Source organism: Lepidothrix coronata, unplaced genomic scaffold (genome assembly GCF_001604755.1).
Source record: "Lepidothrix coronata isolate B3197 unplaced genomic scaffold, Lepidothrix_coronata-1.0 Scaffold266, whole genome shotgun sequence".
Classification (NCBI taxonomy): domain Eukaryota; kingdom Metazoa; phylum Chordata; class Aves; order Passeriformes; family Pipridae; genus Lepidothrix; species Lepidothrix coronata.
Window position 1 is genome coordinate 505,719 of NW_016690446.1, and position 17,496 is coordinate 523,214.

At 37.6% G+C, this 17,496-nt stretch overlaps 1 protein-coding gene across 3 annotated transcripts in view; it reads right to left on the reverse strand.

Annotated features, from left to right (window-relative positions):
* FAM189A1 (family with sequence similarity 189 member A1) overlaps positions 1–17,496 on the reverse strand; it is a 111,493-nt gene that overhangs the window by 11,933 nt on the left and 82,064 nt on the right. The window contains exons 5-8 of one of the 3 annotated variants that reach the window (XM_017835921.1): positions 15,435–15,542; positions 8,648–8,665; positions 5,864–6,024; positions 5,089–5,224 (exon numbers count right to left, since the gene is read on the reverse strand). In XM_017835921.1, the coding sequence (XP_017691410.1) occupies positions 5,089–5,224; positions 5,864–6,024; positions 8,648–8,665; positions 15,435–15,542 (423 nt within the window). Of the gene's footprint in view, positions 1–5,088; positions 5,225–5,863; positions 6,025–8,647; positions 8,711–15,434; positions 15,543–17,496 lie in introns of all 3 variants that reach the window. The other 2 variants (XM_017835920.1, XM_017835919.1) reach the window with 2 other exon arrangements.

Genomic DNA, 17,496 nt, shown 5'->3' on the forward strand with positions numbered 1-17,496 from the left:
GGGTTATTTTCACATCATATCACCCTAAAATAGGACAGAGGAAAACAGAAACCACAAAACCAAGCACAAGAGCAGTATTTCTCTTTGGTTATATGCAGGGATGTAAACTCCTGGTGTTTTTTAAGCCCTATAACGTCGTGGCCACCCAAGGGGCTGGTGCAGAGTGCTCTCCAGAATGCTGATAATATTATAACTCACCTTTTTTCTGAAGGGACGGACATAAGTGGGTAACTGCCCTTCACTTTTGAGAATCATGTGAACAAAATACAGAATCAGTTCTCCTGGAAATACTGCACCCATAAACACTTGAAATTTAGGAAATTTTATTTCTATTGATTTGAATAGATTTTGGATTGGACCTTGTCACCAATCTCAATAGATTTTTGGCAGTTTTTTGGGAATGTGATTATAAAAAAATTATTCCAATAAATAGCTGGTAACAATAAAAAAGGTCGAAAGGAATGAGATTGATACCATCTTTAGCAGAAAGTATCCTATCTCCTTCTGTCTGTAGGGCCACAATCAACTAGTAAAACTACTTATGGTTGGTGACAGTCTAGAAATAAGCATCAGTCCCTTCTGTGTGCACCTTTGTGTCAAGCACTTAATTTGTATCTGGTCTTCTAAAAATTGGCTGTGACACGATTAGTCTGAAGTTATTATGGAAAGAGCTTCCATTTCACATGCCAGTGTAGATTACAGCACACATATATACACATAACTAACTGTGCTCAATATTTTATTTTTTCCTATCTATCTATGTATCTATGTATCTATCTACCTACCTACCTACCTACCTACCTACCTACCTATCTATAGCTTACTATGAGCAAGTGATTAGGGAAATTTTTGTGATACAAGTTCAGTTTTTAAAAGTGATTTTAAGTGTTAGTAAATACAACTCTAAATAAAGAACAGTGCCAGAAATACTTAAACTCAGCAATAGATGGATAGAGGACTGGGAAGAAAATGTGTAACCACTCATATTTTTAAACAATTCCCTTGGAAATTTCTTAAAGATCTTTTTTGTAGCAGAGTATCGCATCAGTGGTAAAAGTAAAATGTGGTGTCCCTTCAAGCTGCAGATCGTTCCTGGGAACTAACTGGAAAAGTAAGAAGTGTTCTCAAATTCTCTTTGTTGTTGGAGAAAATTCAGACTAACTACATTTTGGAAGAAACAGTATAATGTTTTAAGGGCGTTTGTTTCTTTTTAAAAATCTAGGGGTTCTAGGCACTTTCATAAATTCTTAACCCAGGTGCGTTCATAAACCTGATTGCTGACTGAAAAATATCTACTGAATATTTGTGCTGAAACATTTATTGACACTAGATTCTCTCAGGGTAACTGCTCAATGTATTTTATATGCATTTGGTTGATTGAACTTCTTGCCTGGGGGGGAAGGAGAACCACAGTTTTAATTGTAAGGAGGTAACACTGACAATTTTTAAGCCAGGTCCGAGTTGTGGTTCACATAGAAACGGCACATGGTTTCATACAGTTCCTACACAACCAGGGGTAATAAAACCTTATTGACTGCACATCCTAAGACACGAAGGTGGTAAAGACAGTCACTGAGCTTTCAACAGGAAAATGCAAGAAAACTGGTGCTTTTAACAAGCCTGCAGAGCCTACTGGTGAGCAAACGTTATAAAAACAGTCACTGAACTCTGATCTGTTTGTTCTCATCTTTTTCATATCCTAGCCGATACTTTGCATGGAAAACTGTGTGTGAAACCCACTTTTTTTCATAGTCATGGAATGGGAATTCTTAATCAGTACAGATGACAACAGCAGTTTTTACACTGATGCAGTCACATAAATTAGCACGGACATTTGTTGCTCATGAAATTAATGAACTACTGAGTCTAATTTGATATAATTTAATAAAATTCTAAGGACCTCAATCCATTTAAAACCAAATAAAACCTATTTGTAAAAGGTTTACAGTTATGACATTATTACATAATGGTTCCCAGAAGCACTTTTATAGCTAAATCTGCCATGATTTCCATGGTAAAGTCTGCCTTTGAGGGATTTATAAATCTCATTATTTCAGTTCATACTGTGCTGTGCTTGGTGCATGTTCTAGGAGAGCACTTCCATTATGTAAGAATTCAGGTCTCCATTTTGTTCCCCTTGTAGACCTAAAACTGTTTTAGACTTTGGCTCCATTCTCCATCTACAGCTTAACTGGGACACTAACTGCAAAACTACATTAGATCTTCTGCTGTCAAGAAAAGTCCATGGCTCCAGCATCACTGTGTGGGCTCTGGTTATCACTGCCAGGGAACCTCACTGCTGAGCAGCACCTGGGATCAGTTTGCTCCTACAAGCTCTCTGAACCAGCAACTACCAGACATACATAAAGTCCCTGCTGGTAAGAAACTGTACAATTGTATGTATGGCCAGTCTTCGCGAGCGAAGATTTGGGAAAGGTCATTACCCTTCGAGCCTGCGCAGTGGATTTTTTAGGTGAGACCCAGCGTGCACTGAACTGAGCCCACCCTTTAATCCTGAGGTTCATCTGCTGGGGCCGAGCAAGCTTGGACAGTGGCAGTGAGGTCCCCAGGACGTAGGTTTGTTTAGAGTGACCTTCTCTTAGATGGATGGCCTTACAGGGCTGACAAGCTCCATCTGCCCAGGGAAGTCCCCTGACCGGGAATCGAACCCGGGCCGCGGTGGTGAGAGTGCTGCATCCTAACCACTAGACCACCAGGGGGCCCCGAAACCGGACAATTATCACCATTCCAAAGGAAAAGTCACCACTCATTTTCATTGGTGAGGAGAAGAAACACTTCTGGAACTCAGGTGACCAGAGATGAACGGACAAGATGCTGAGACTGACCCCAGATGTCAAAAAAAAAAAACACGCAAAAAAACCACAAAACAAAAACAAACAAACAAACACAACAAACAGACAAACAAACAGACAGACAAAAACCTAACAGTGAATACATCTACTTATTAAAGCTCAAACTCTTCTTGCAAGGGCATGACAGTGCATCTTCAAATTACTGATGTTAAATTATATTTCTGTTATATGCTGGTGTTATTGTGCTGCTAGATGTTGATGCTCATGCAAAGAGTAGTCTCAATTACAAGAGTGCTTAAAATTATTTTGTGCTTAACTATTAATAGACACTTTCCTAATTCTTACTTAGTACCACATATGAATTCTCATCACAGATATGATCCTTCTCTTTCCCTCCAGACCATGCATGATTCATATCACTTTTGCCAGGTTTTTTTATCACCAAAAAATATCAATTTCTCCAAGACTTGCAGGTTTATCTAAGTTACTGCAGAAGAAAAAGGATGGAACTTGGATAAAAATATTTTAGAAAGGAGATGGCCTTGAAAACTCCGATTTTGTTGTTCAGCAAAAAACAACACTCACAGTGATCACACTCAGTTTATGCTGATTCATTTAATTATAGCCAAATAAATGAAAATTAGTGCAATGTTTATCGTGGCAGGTGGAGGGTATAACACAAAGTTAGGCATGTCTTGGAGGTATTTAATTGTGTTTTTGCTGTGGGCTTTGCATCTCAGTCTTCTTTTTTCTCAGACATTTGTACTAATTATTTTAATAATATTCTTGTTTATAATAGTAAAAATTCATGTAATTTTTTTCGGTTTGAGTTTCAATTGTGTTTCCCCCAGTGTGAAATAAATCACTAGCAAACTTTTCAGTGTTATATTCTGGGGAAAGAAAAGGTAGTCCCCTCTGAAATGTGGGTACAATTTGGCAACCTGAACATAAGTATTTCCACAGTGCACTACTATCCACTCATAAGTGCTATCTAGAGTGTTTGACTCCTGGAGCCTGCAAGAAATTACAGCTTCTAAAAGCAATTTTAAGTATTTTCCCCTTTGTGACAGCTGATTCAATTACCACAAATCACTTCAAGCAAAACTTAGCTTTGACTGTAATGCAGATACATTATAATTCCAGTTTTAGCTGAGTCCATACTGTACAGTACAAAATAAGGCAAAAAGTGTAATATCAATATTTGTCTGAAGTATACTGGATCCTTTCCCGAAGTTCAGGATAAAGGTGTTCTGCACTCTCAGGAGTAGCATTTCTGCCACATAACAACTGTTTATTAGAAGCTGTAAAGTCAAAAGGTTAATCAATAAACAGGGAACTACTCGCTGCTGTTTCATAGGAAGAATAAGTCCCTATCTCTTTATCATTCAAATCTTTGCAACTTTGCAACTACTAAAGCATAAATTTGGCACTGGGTTCAAGGCATCCTGTCAACGCTAGAGCACAGTATTTTGACAATCTATACCATTATAGGTATAGATCTATACCATTCTAGGATTTTTCCAGGACATGACCTGAAATCTGACAAAAGCAGGGAACTGAAAATATTAACTGTGTTAATCTGAGGCTATTTACAGAGATTTTTATTTTAGGAATTTTCAAGACCACATTCTAGCTACACACAGTGTAAAATGGCAATTCATAATTATCTTGGCTTGGATCACACGCAAGGCAAATCCAAGTGTTCATGAGCACTGTGCTATATATACACATACCCAAAACCCACAAGTTATTAGCATTGCATGTCACAAGACACACAGTTACCTTTTTCCTTACTAAACCTACACTGTTGTGTTGAGCTGCCACAAAATGCAGTATATTACAGTGAGGCAAATCCAATATTAGCAGTAGCTGGAATAAAAAATATTTTACAACTTTAAGGGTTTTTAAGAAAATAAACCTGCTTGCTCCCTAATCAATACTACTTATTACCTATAGGAATTGAGAAGTGTAATGTTATTTTAAAACACTATTATCCTCAAATAAGGAAAAACACCATGCTTCTGTGATTCAAATCCATTCTTCTAGGTTTTTGTTACTGACAGTCCAGTATCATTCAACTTTTTTAATGGATGAAATCATGCACAAGAACACAAGGAAAATACACATTAAGTGTTAGTTAAACCTTTTTAAAGAAAATGGTCTGAAAAATGTTTTTAAAGAATATAAGTATTTTCTAATGGTTGTTCCTCAAAATTTATCTAGAATTGTTTTGCATCATGGAAATCTGAAGACTATTTCTTTTGGCTTTCCTTACCTGACTGGCAGGCATCTCTCCCATCACTGCCTCATAAGGAGGGGGCAGTTCACTTGGATACAGCATTCCCGGGCTATTAATAGTTACTTCGTACAAAGCACCGAACGGGGAATGAGGAAAGTCCAAATGGAGACCTCTGTATAAAAACACAAACAAGCAAACTTAATAATTAAGAAATGGCATTGGATTTGTTTGGTAAACTATTACCTACACCACAGTGATGTAAAGCCTTCTCTGAATTCAAAGCCGATACACTACAGAGAATTAAACTGAAGAAATTTATTAGACAACCAAAATGAAGTCCTAGTTCATGGGGTAGCTTTAAAAACTCTATTTCATTTAGGATGCCAGCCATCTCCACCAGCCTGTTGTGTCATCGTTAAAGTCCTTCACTATTCCACATTAATACATTTAAACTACAATGACTTCCTTAAAGAATTAAATCTCATATTCAACTTCAAGTGTATAATGTTAATTGTGAAAGCGTCACCTATAAGATGATCTCTATTTTAAGTTCAGATATGGTTATTCTTGTCTTAGCTAAGTTCAATCATTTCTCTTTTACAGCAAAGCTTTAACACAAATATTTCCAGATGTAACCTGACAAGTTTGCAAAAAACCATATGTAATCTCTCTGGAAAAAAGCACTCAATATAAGTGAAGGACATGATTTGCCTTTATATTCTTTGAAAGGTCTTCTTAGTCTGCAGAACCACTGGTCTGCTTCTTAGTCTCAGAACTACACCCTGACTGTAAGAAAGAGAAGAAGAATCACCTCTGTGCCTCTACCACTGGTGTGCAGGTGTATTCTGGGGGGTAGTAGGGTGGAGGTGGGATTGGTGGTATGAACTCATCAAAATCCAAGGTTTGATGCAGGACAGTCCCGTGTGGAGTCATGCAGTCAGGATTGGTAGAATGCGGCCTCTGTGGCAGAAACTGAAAATGAACAGGTCAAGTTCCTTCAGACGGCAGAAACATCATCACTAATAATAAAAATGTCCATAAAATTTCAGTATTACCATCCCTGACCAATATCCAATTTCATTAATAACCACACTGAAATCAGAGGCACTTCTGGAACCATAAGAATACTCGGGATCAGTTGAGAAGGGTGAGTCAGATTGCCAAAATACAACACAAGGTTTGACTAAAGACAGAGAGGCCTTGGGCCTCCAAGTGAGTCACTCTTAGGATGCAGAACACAGACAATTGAAATTAAATAGCTTTTCAAGAAATAATTCTACATTGTATACAATTTTATGATAGTACCACATAATCAGCTGTATTTTCATAACTGATGAACAATAGAAAAAACTACTAAAATAACAGCATGGATGGTTTTTTTCCCCATCTGAAGTGCCCTGCGCTTACAGGGGAAAAAAACCCAAATGCCACCCTCCAAAACAAACCCAAATAAAACTAACTAGAAATAGGCTACCACATATTCATCGAATTTTGAATAAAACAACTAAAAATAGCCCACCTATTTTTCCCTTCCAACAAAAGGGTGATTTATAACTATTCTTTATTATTCTTGTAAAAAAATATATACTTAATAGCTGTCTGTGTTTGGTGATACACTGCACACTTAAATGTCGTATAAAGGTTTTAAATCCTGGTATGAAAGTAAGAAAAACAATTATTCCATATAAACATCTCAAAACCAAAAAGAAAACAACTACAATGAACAATAAAAATTAATAATAATGAGAATTACTGTCAATATTTGTGACAGCAACCTCATCAGCTTCTAGCAGAGCAGGGATTTAAGGAAGCCATTCCAATACCTTTGATCTCGGAAACACTGTAAACAAGTGTCCTAGGAAAGGCTTAAGCTAATTCAAGATCAAATATGGACCATGCTGCAGATCACATGGAATGCAGCCACCTTGACCTGGCTCTTTATGGTCCCCACAGATAAAAGGGGATCAAAAGACAATCCAACACCATAAAAGAATTTTTTTTTCTCTAGGCAAGCTTCTGCTGTCATATCACTTTTCTTGGATCAGTAGCTGACTTGATCTTTATCTCCTGCCTTTTAAAACAAGTCAGCTAAGAAACTTCGCTGAAGGCACATTCCTTTTTTATACTGGAACAAGACAACATGTCTTTGTAGGTTCACTCATTACATTATTATTTGTTTAAACCTGTGATAAAAATTTAGGAAGCAGTGAAACAAAAGGGAAAATGCTTATAACTTAGGAGATCCAGCAAATAGAAGGTAAATTACCTTCAATTTTAATATCACTGTTTTTTTAAAATTTAACTTTGTGTAGTTCTGCTGAATTTACATTACGAAGGAAATAATACTGGTCTTTGATGTTTAAAAGGTTGAGTTACATCTTAATTCTATTAAACTCCATGTATGTTGTTTCAAAGGTCAAAGCTGTAGTAACACAACACAACAGAGTCAGGAGGACCAACTTTAACCATTTGTGAAAATGAACTATTAGCTGCTTACTAATCAGCTCTCCAGAGACATTTTCACATGTAACTATTAATAGAGAACCTCTTCTGCAGAGTATATTATATCATTATATCATTACATCTTACAGCAAACCAAGGACTCTCAGCCATTGTGTTCTACTGATGGCACAGTATAGAAAAAAAGACATGAGACATCTACTTGATTTACTCTTTGTTACATGAAATGTCTGATGCTCTTTCATCTTTCATATGAGGTGGGATGCCGTTATCCCAGGTACAATCAGACATTTCTCTATTTGTCTTACAGAAAAAAACATTCTTGCAGTCATTTGATCTAAACTCACCTAATCTTTAAATGGCCATTTCCCAAACTGTAATATTACATTAACATTAATCATTAAACTCCAAACTTCTGCCCTAAGTTCTGCAATCATCATTCTGCCACTGTCCCAAATACATGGAAGAATCTTTTAGGAAAAAAAGGAAGCAAGACAAACTTCAATTTAATTACTGAAAACCTGCATAAAAATTTATCATAATGAAGACAAATATCTGTATACTCTGGGTCACAATTTGTACCCTACTTGATTCCATCAGACTCAGGACTGCACTCATTTTCCTAGAAGAGTTGGTAATCTGGGGTCATTTTTGCTGTCTGGAAACCAAACAATTTTCTTTCCTGACTCTCTCCCAGACTGTTTTCATATACTGCCATGGAACCCAAGCTTTGGTTGGCACCAGAGAACATGGAGCTCCATCCCTTCAATTCTGGAGTTCCCTGGAGCTGGTTTCATTCAGTCACGTATTGGGAGTGATGCTCTTAACACAGGTCAGAACACGGCAATTAAACACACGGCACTTTGACAGCAAGGGAACCATCAGCACACATTTTAGGGAATGTGACAGAAGGGAGAGGTTTTACACAGGGCAGAAAGGGGCTGTGGTTCAAGAAGGAAAAGCCCTAATGTTTAGGTGCAGTTCAGTTGAACAGCAGGACCATTTGCATCCCTTTCAAGAACTGCCACTGGGAATACAAACCATGGCAGCGAACTGTGACCAACACTGACAGTGAGAAGCAGAATGGACATGAAAAGGCACATGTTTGGGGGGGGGGTTATAAACAACAGTTTACCTGTGTGGTATCATCCTGCTGGAAGGCACAGAAATTAAAGTGAAAAAGGCTGTAAGAGGGAAACTAGCAGGAAATGAAACAATAGCAAATATAAGGGATTACCACAAAGAACAGACACCCTTGAGAAAACAATTGGAAAGCTACTAAGTGGGAGTTAAATCATATCTTATTCCATACTACCCTACCTACTAATCTCTACGAGCCTGCAAAAGCTTATTCTTTCTGCAATAAAATGTATTTCAAAAATCTGTAAGGGTTAGTCTTAAATAGTGAAGGCTGTCAGGGGCTCAGCACAGAGTTAATGCAAATTCCACAGGTCAGAAAAAGACACAGGAAGAAAAAGACACAGGAAGAAAATGCAAAAGGCTGAGAAAACTAGACTAGGTGAAGAAACACTGACAAATACTTTCACAAGGAAACACACATCACTGGTATTATAAGACATCTGTAACTAAATAAACAGTCTCAAGATGCTGATGGCAAGTAGGACAGACAATAATAAGAACTGCCAGACAGAAAATGGGGTTGGCCTGTTCAGTCACCAGTACCAACAAGATCAAGTTGCACTCAATGTCATTTCAAAAACTGCAGCTCACACTATGACACAACTCACACACTATGAAACGATTCTCACAAGCAGGTCTCCTAGATAGGCTTTTGGGATTAAATTAATAGCCACTGCAGAAGCAACAGATAGAAAATGGTTGCAGACAAGGATAAACAGCAAACACCACCACTGGTAAACACTAAATACCCAACAGTGTTAAAAAGCTTTGCAAAACTTTGTAGTTATCAATTAATATTGCAAACATATTTACTAGGCATAAATAGAAAGCCCCCAGCTCTGGAAATGTGAGAGACTCCACCATTTCTGTTGACCTCCTGGAGCTGTTGGATGCTGAGAGCTTTCAGAAATCTCACAGGCAATGAAATACAGATCTAGAATTCATGCTCTTCTTTTAGGAAATTACTAATCTTGTGTCGGAAGCTTGGTATTCAAACTATTACACTCATGCAGGTGTCCTCTCATCCTTGGTCAAAAGAAGGCCTTACTTTAGTCTGTGAAACACGTCTGATACCCAAGAGGCCGTTACACAGATCGGAGCACGTGCTAAATGATGTGTAATGTAGTGCACACATTGCATACGGAATTCTCTGTGTTTTAATGGGGCACCTCTAACTTGGAAGGAGTGGAACAGCTTTATTTAAACAGCTCTGATAATCAGGACCACTTATTTGGTTATTTGGTTTGCAGTTATGAGGGAAGGATAAAACATCTGGTTGCAGCAGAGCAAACAAGAAAGTTGTAAAACACTGTGGTTTTGTACCCAATTCTTATTCAAAACAGAAGTTAGTCCTCAGCAGCAAGTTGTTAGCAAGCAGAGAATCAGAAACACAAATGTTAGAAGTACCCCACTTCCAGAAGAGGCAAAAGTTTTTTGAAAAGGTAGGTCTGCTCCCAGGTCCGTGTACTATAGCACTGAGAACTGGACACAGAGAACGCCGCGGGCTGGACACCAGTGACCCCTCTGCCCCTTCCAGCCTGCAGCAAGGCACTGCAGCTGCCCCTTCCCGGCGAGGAAGGCAGTGCTGGGCACAATTACACAGCTCTGTGCCCAGCATTTAACTCTTCAATGTGAAATGAACACCATTAGATAGAGATGAATAAGATTGGAAAACTCATTCTCTTTTTGCCAGACTGAATATCGAGCTCTTCACTGACAGGTCATCTAAAAGTCAGTCACTGAAGTGACCAGAATGATTGGAGCTTATTATTTCTGTTCTGAATATTTTGAGTACATTGAAGTAAGAGCTGATGGAGAAGCCCCAGTTAAGGAGCTGAAGAAACAGCAGGTAAGACCTGTAAATACAATTCTCTAATGAAACAGTTACTCATGTGGTACCATGTGTACATCCTTCTGCCCAAGGTCTGTGAGATTAGGAACTCTTCATCAGTATTCCCAGACATGGGGACACCCCCCCGAACATCAACAGACATTCTCTAGTCTATGTATCCTGCAGCTGATCAGCACTACTGGCCCATGGAAATGACACTGCTGGGATTCACTGCTCAGCAATTATGACCTATCTAAACCAGCAAGTGCCACACGTCAGTACACGACTAGTGCTCTGAGGGAATCTTCTTATCTGGAGTCTTTCCCATATCTGCATATAATTACCTCTGCCTTCTACGTCACATTTAATAAATGTACTGTATAACTTCGAAATGCATCCTTTGGAGACCCTAAATTCATTATTTTCATTTCAGCCTCTATATATCATTTATAAAAATCTGCTAATTCTTGAGAATAGGAAATAAAAATTTCTAATTGCATATAATTAAATACTGGCATGTTATCTTGAGTAGAAGCTCTTTGCAATACACTCGGGTCTATAATTCTGTCTTCAATTAACTGTCCTCCTCCTGGACAGGTTGTTGTTTTCCTTTTCTGAAATACTGGAATCAGTATCTCCCAAAGGGAAATGTAGCTTCTAACTGTCTGCAAGAATAGAAGGACCATTGTTGACTCTTCTAATTTGTCCCTGATCTTAAAGGGAAATTGCAACACTGCAGGTATTTTGATAAGGCAAACAGATTGAAATTTTTGTGCTCCATTGTTTCCAGTTGCTGTTCCTACAATCATCACAAACCACTAGCTCTGTAGTCTCAGGGGGACTGGTCTGTGACAACGTAATCGTTCTCAAAGTAGTGACCATATTTTAAATAGTCTTAAATATTAAATATACTTATTCTACAAAAAAATGTTTAATAAAAAATGGCACATTTGTTAAAGATGTCAAAGTTTTCCTGAACCAAAGGTTTACCATTTTATTTGTCGTGGATGTCAAGGGAATATTTACCCAACCATATTTACATTTAGGATTTTTCTATGGATGTATATAATTCGCAAAGCACATTTCTAAAGACACTGTCCTCTGGGCTTTACAGTACCTGTAAGTGAACTTTGTGCCAAAACCCCCTAATATTTAGGTTTTGATGTAATTACTTTAAATAATAATATGTAATAATGTACAATCAATTCTCACTTAATGTGAAGCTTCACACTGAAGGGTTTATTACTATTTCACCAGCATGTGGGGGTTAAACAATACCAGCAAGATGTTATCCTCATGCAGAGGTGCTTTATGTGAGGTGTTTGAGTAGAAATATTAATTAGAGCCTATTAAGTTAATCACATGCTGAATTATCATTATGACTGATGAAAACAGTAATTAAATGTTACAGCTTGCATGTGTCATCATTACCTTATTTCCTTTACAAAATAACAGATGGTTTTAGGTATCAAATAACACGAACAGCTACTAACAATGATGGTGATAAAATCAGAAAACACTCAATTATATCAGTGCCAGTACTTCTAGGATAAGTACTGTATGAACATATGTGGAGTGGAAGGAGGAGTGGAATAGGTGTACTACTTCATGATTTAGCTTGGCCACAGTGGGCATCATTTCTTGTATTTATTTGTTTAGTTCAGGCAGCTACCTTTTGAAGAAAGCAGGGTGCATTTTTGCAGTAGCCATTCATCAGACAAAATGCAAACTGAAACTGCCTTAGGCAACAAATGAAATATCATGGAAGTGACAGTCTGGTTATTAAGAGAGGTTTCTTCACATTACAGAACTTTGATATAATCTCATTTGATTCACATTTATTTCCTGGAGGAGTGCGTACATAGAATAAACAATTCTGGGAAGCTCTGTAATGCAGTGCAGCCTTAAACTGTCTCGTGAAACACATAACAAATGCTATTTCAATATTTAACTATGGTATTGCTTACTCTTGCACCTTTAGTACAGTTGGTATGGGTTTTTTGGCCTGAGCAACACAGTGAGAAAGGTTAAAGTGAAGTGAAAAATTTAGGATACTTTCTGAAACAGTCAAGGCAAATGAGGAAAAATCTAGAATAAAATATAAAATAAAATATAAAGCAAAGAAATAGTTTGCAATATTTTGCAGTATTTTTTTCCTTAACACTTGAAACCAAAGGTTTGTTAGGTAGAATTGTTTTTAAACCAAAACCCCCTTTTTGAATTCATTGGAAAATTTAATCTGTGCTTACTACTGGAGAGCTTGTGTTTACATTTTTAGGACATTTTTACTACAGATCAGTATGTCAGAAGACAGTAGTTTCCAATAAAACACTGTCAGCTTGCCTGTATGAATCAGACCCTCACTGTATGCAAAACTCAGCAACAAAGCATGTACTCACAGAATCACTGCTGTAGATTTCCTTGAGACTGTATTATACACCTAATTTATGCTGCTAAGCAATAAATTGAAATTGCTTGACATTTGCAAAAATTCACCATCCTAACTGATTAAATTCTGAGCCAAGAACACTAATACAGCACGTGACCCACAGAACTGACGCTCTAACGATAACCCAGCGATGGCCAAGGAGGGTGTTCCCCATTGTCTTCTTGCTTTTGCTACAGGAGAGCCTTCATAGCTCTTGAATACTGTAGAACAAGAGTAAAAGCATCAGCAGAATAATTAAAACTTTTTCATCTAAGGGGATGGTATCTCTTGCTGCTGCTTGTCTTAAATTTCCAGCATGGTACAACCAGGCTAAGAGAAGATGCACACATCAGGGAAAAGCGACAGGGAAAAGCACAAATCGAGCATTAACAAGCAAGAAAAAAGGAAGTCGATCAGATTTCTGGGTGCAGTAGAGCAAAAGGGAAATGCAGGTCATGGGACAACAGGCTGAAAATAGTGAAAGAAAAAGAAATCTTCAGGTCAAATCTCAGCTGGTCTAAGTCAGCGTAGCCCCAGGGAAGTTACGCTCACTTAGGCCCGGTAGGAATCTGGCTCAGCAACCTGAAAAAAGAAAGGGAAAAACTGAGAAACAAGAAAAGACTGGGATTGAGCAGAAAGATATATACATATTTCCCTTCTTCTGTGGAGAGGGAAGAAAATTCTTGTCGATGGAGCTGAAAGGGTGGGAGCATGGACAACTAAGCAGGAAGAAAAAAAGCTGGAAGGACAAAGCATGGGAAGCAAAAGCAAATGAACATAATGCCAGGTGGTAAAGAAAGAGTTTAAAAGACGTCAAGAATGAGGTGGCAGAGAGAAAAATAATGTGCTTTTAAGGAATTCGACTTCCTATTGAGATTATTGCTTCTTGCATACGTCCCTCAGAAGCATTTAACATTGTTTTTGGTTCATTGTTATCTATACATTTTTATTCCTCTTACACTGCTAAATACCATTAAATTAAATGTAGGTTAAGATTCCTGGGATATATATGGCTACGGTTCTGGATCACTGCTATCATTTTACACCGGACATATTTTTGAAGTTGTGAAGATCTCTTCATCTCCTCATCATCACTGCAAAGTGAAAAAGTCCTTTAGTCAATGGGCATTCTTGCAGCAAATATCATGGAGGGGGAGATTGTATGAAAAGAAAAAATACCCAGAATATGAAAAAAATCCTTTAACATTTAAAGTACAATGTGTCATCAGCTGAAATGATTTTGTCAATCGTTTGATATCCAAAGTTATTAAATAAGCACCATTTACAAGTCTCTACCAACATGCACAATATGCACACACGGAGTGCTATAAGAAAAAATGCATTTATGCACTATTTGTAGTCATTATATAGACACATGTGCTTAACTTGATATATCCATTACTATACGAAGCAAACACCAGATCACACACCAAAGATATTCTTTAACTGAGTTTGTAACCCAGGGACTGGAACACTTGTCCAGAAAGCACAGTCTTATCTCTGTGACTCATGCACTTAAATCAATACCCATGGCACCAACTGTATTTATATTTGTTTATTTATTTATTTTTTTTTTAAAGCAATCACATGCCTTCATGGCAGGTCATACAACCTTTCTGTGTTGTTTAAGTGGTTTGAAGACAATTTGCTGGGCCAGTCTTCCATCTATGCAAACTTTTAAAATACTTGATGCACAAATGACTGCTATCAGGTTTGTGTGCTTGCCCTCACTTGCTAAACAGGATGTTTTCCTAGATTAGCCAGCAATAGAGAGAGGTTAGAAGCAGTATAGCTGGACTGCAAAATACAAAGGTTTCTAAATTTTTCTTCTTTTTTTGCGTCTCAACATCACATCGAAACCTTGCAAACTACAGTACTCATTTGGGATAGGAAAGCTGTCTTTGTCCAACCAAAACAAGAGACTATCCTGGGATGCAGCTGACTATGCAGAAGATTAATGATTCTTTTCCCTCTTGTTTAGAACACAAGTGCTACTCTGAAGCTGAATACGTTTTCCTTATGAAAATACTGTTATTGGCACAGGGCTGTGAAAAGTTCCAGGTTTGAACTTATACATCTCATTCTCTAGAATTCTCACATCAAGGTAGTAATGAAAACTAATATCTCAGAGCTAAGTAATGGTACTGGATAGTGAGGAAACTGGAGATAATATACAAGTAATGAGAGAAAATTTAATGTGCATATATAACTGAACCTCATTAATAACCTCATTAACAAAAATAACATCTTCCCAATTGCAAAATCCTGATTAAAACCCTCTAATATAATATATAAACGTTTAAAACACAGCAACTATTCATACTGCATACATCTATATGCCATATTATACAGATATATGCAGATAAAAAAATACACCCACGTGCACGCACGTTCTAACAGCACAAGATGACACACAAATAGGCTTAAGTTTACAAGCAAAGAGGAGGTGCAAATGAATAGAGACAGATAAGGACAATATGTTATGTTGGACAATATCCTGTGCTGTCACTGAAACATACTCACCATTTGCAGAAGATCAGAAGAAACCATCTGCATGCAACACATTGCTGTTGCCAAAGCACAGACAATGGTGGAGATGATATTGAGAGCGCACACACTGAACAACAGGTCCTGCAAGAGACAGGCAACAGAATATCATCTCTCCACTCAGGGACACGAAGGACACAAAGTTTTTAGGAATGTGATAATAATCACTGTCGACTGCTATCAATTAATGTGGTCTCAAATAACTGTAGAACTCATTTAGCTTGTAATATTTTTTAAAGCAATCTGCAAAGAGAACAGTTACAGAAAAAACTATCTTCCCTCCCCTTCTTTGCTATTAGATATTTCCTCAGAAATATTGATATTCAATTTTCCAGTTCCCAGAAAGAAAGGACAAATTACTGCTTTCACAGTGGACTCCAAGCTACAGCCATCACAAGAAAGATACTATGAAGGAGACATCTGATTAAAAATGACACAGAAATGTCATTGCTTTCAGTAGTTGAAATCTACAACTTGGACTTGTGGGTTAAAAAAAATTCAACTTTAGTATGAAATAGAGACTGTTATCCTGTGTCAGATACTTCAGGCACCTGAAACATTTTTAGATTTACAGAAAAGTGGTGATTACACCTGGGCATTCTACCTTCTGCTGATGAATCGAGGGCATATGGCCCATGTTTTTTAAAAAAATCCAAGACATTTAAAATAGGACATATAGCATTTGTTTACTAAGTAGAATAAAATAAAAGAAACATCTCAATTAAAATGGAAACATTTTTTTAGCAATGGCATAATTAAAAACAAACCATTCATCTCTCTTCCAATCACTGGATTTGTATTTACTTTCCCAACAGCCAGTGAAAAGAAACACTGATTTAGCATGCTGACTACATTCCAAAGCTGCTACAATCCTTGTACAGCAACTGCATAGCTGTTGTACTTGTGGCAATTATGTGGCTCAGTTAGTATTCTGAACAGCCAGTAAAAGCATTTGAGAAAAAGCAGCAGAGGGAACAGATGAAAAACAAAATCAAAATTGTTACAATACCATAAGCAAAAACACTCACCATGTAAAGAACATTCCGTAGGATCTAAGTTTAAAAGAGTATTTCAGTCACTGCCAGTGCATAAAATAACTTCCATGCTATAAAAATCAATGCACTGCTCGCTTTTTCCCAACAATACTGAAAAAAATGATAGAAAGCTGCAGATTTACTCCTGCTACTGTAATTGCATGCTCCTCGAGTGACCTTCATTTGAAGATGAAAATGCCAGCCATGGGAACCAGGCAGGCAATAAATGGGCCAACAAGTTTCGGTCATTTAATAGCTTACACTGAGCCAGATCTGCTCTTGCTGATCTGGTCAGTCTTGTCTTGTTGGCCAGCCCCTCAGCCAGGGAATAATGAATCATCAGCATCAACAGCAAACACTGGAAGGGCCAATCTCTAACTCACATATAGAAGGTGATACAGAGGACTCATTCAATACAGACCCACTTACAGCATTCAAATGGAGGTAAAAGGCAAAGTGATCCCTAGAGATTCAGTTAGTTAACCATGGCACAAAGAGACCCTACACGTTCATATGTTCATATGCAGACCTACAGAAAGAACACCAAGGCAGAGACAAGATCTAGGGTAGAAATAGGACTATTTCCTGGCAGTAAGAAACTTCATTCATTGCTTAATACAGTCATTTAGATCCAAAAGATTTAGCTAATCTGAGTGCATAACTTAATACCATTTATGCCAAATAATAAAATCTACATCAAAGCTCCAATTTAGGATCTGAAGTGTCTCCAAGACCCTCATAAAACTTTACATGCTTTGGGACAGACTCAACTGTGCCTCTAACACTCATGACAGATGTTTCTTTGATCTGTTCCTAAAGATCCCACAGCTTCATCCCACTATTCCTATGATTATCTTTACCATCCGTGTCCTCCTTATGTCCATCTCACAGCTGAAAATCATTGTTCCTTTTCTTCTCTAGCTTTTGAGAGCAGGCTATTACACAGCAGACTTTTATACCTCTAAACTCTATTATAGTTCTTTAAGTCTTTTCCACTTTTACTT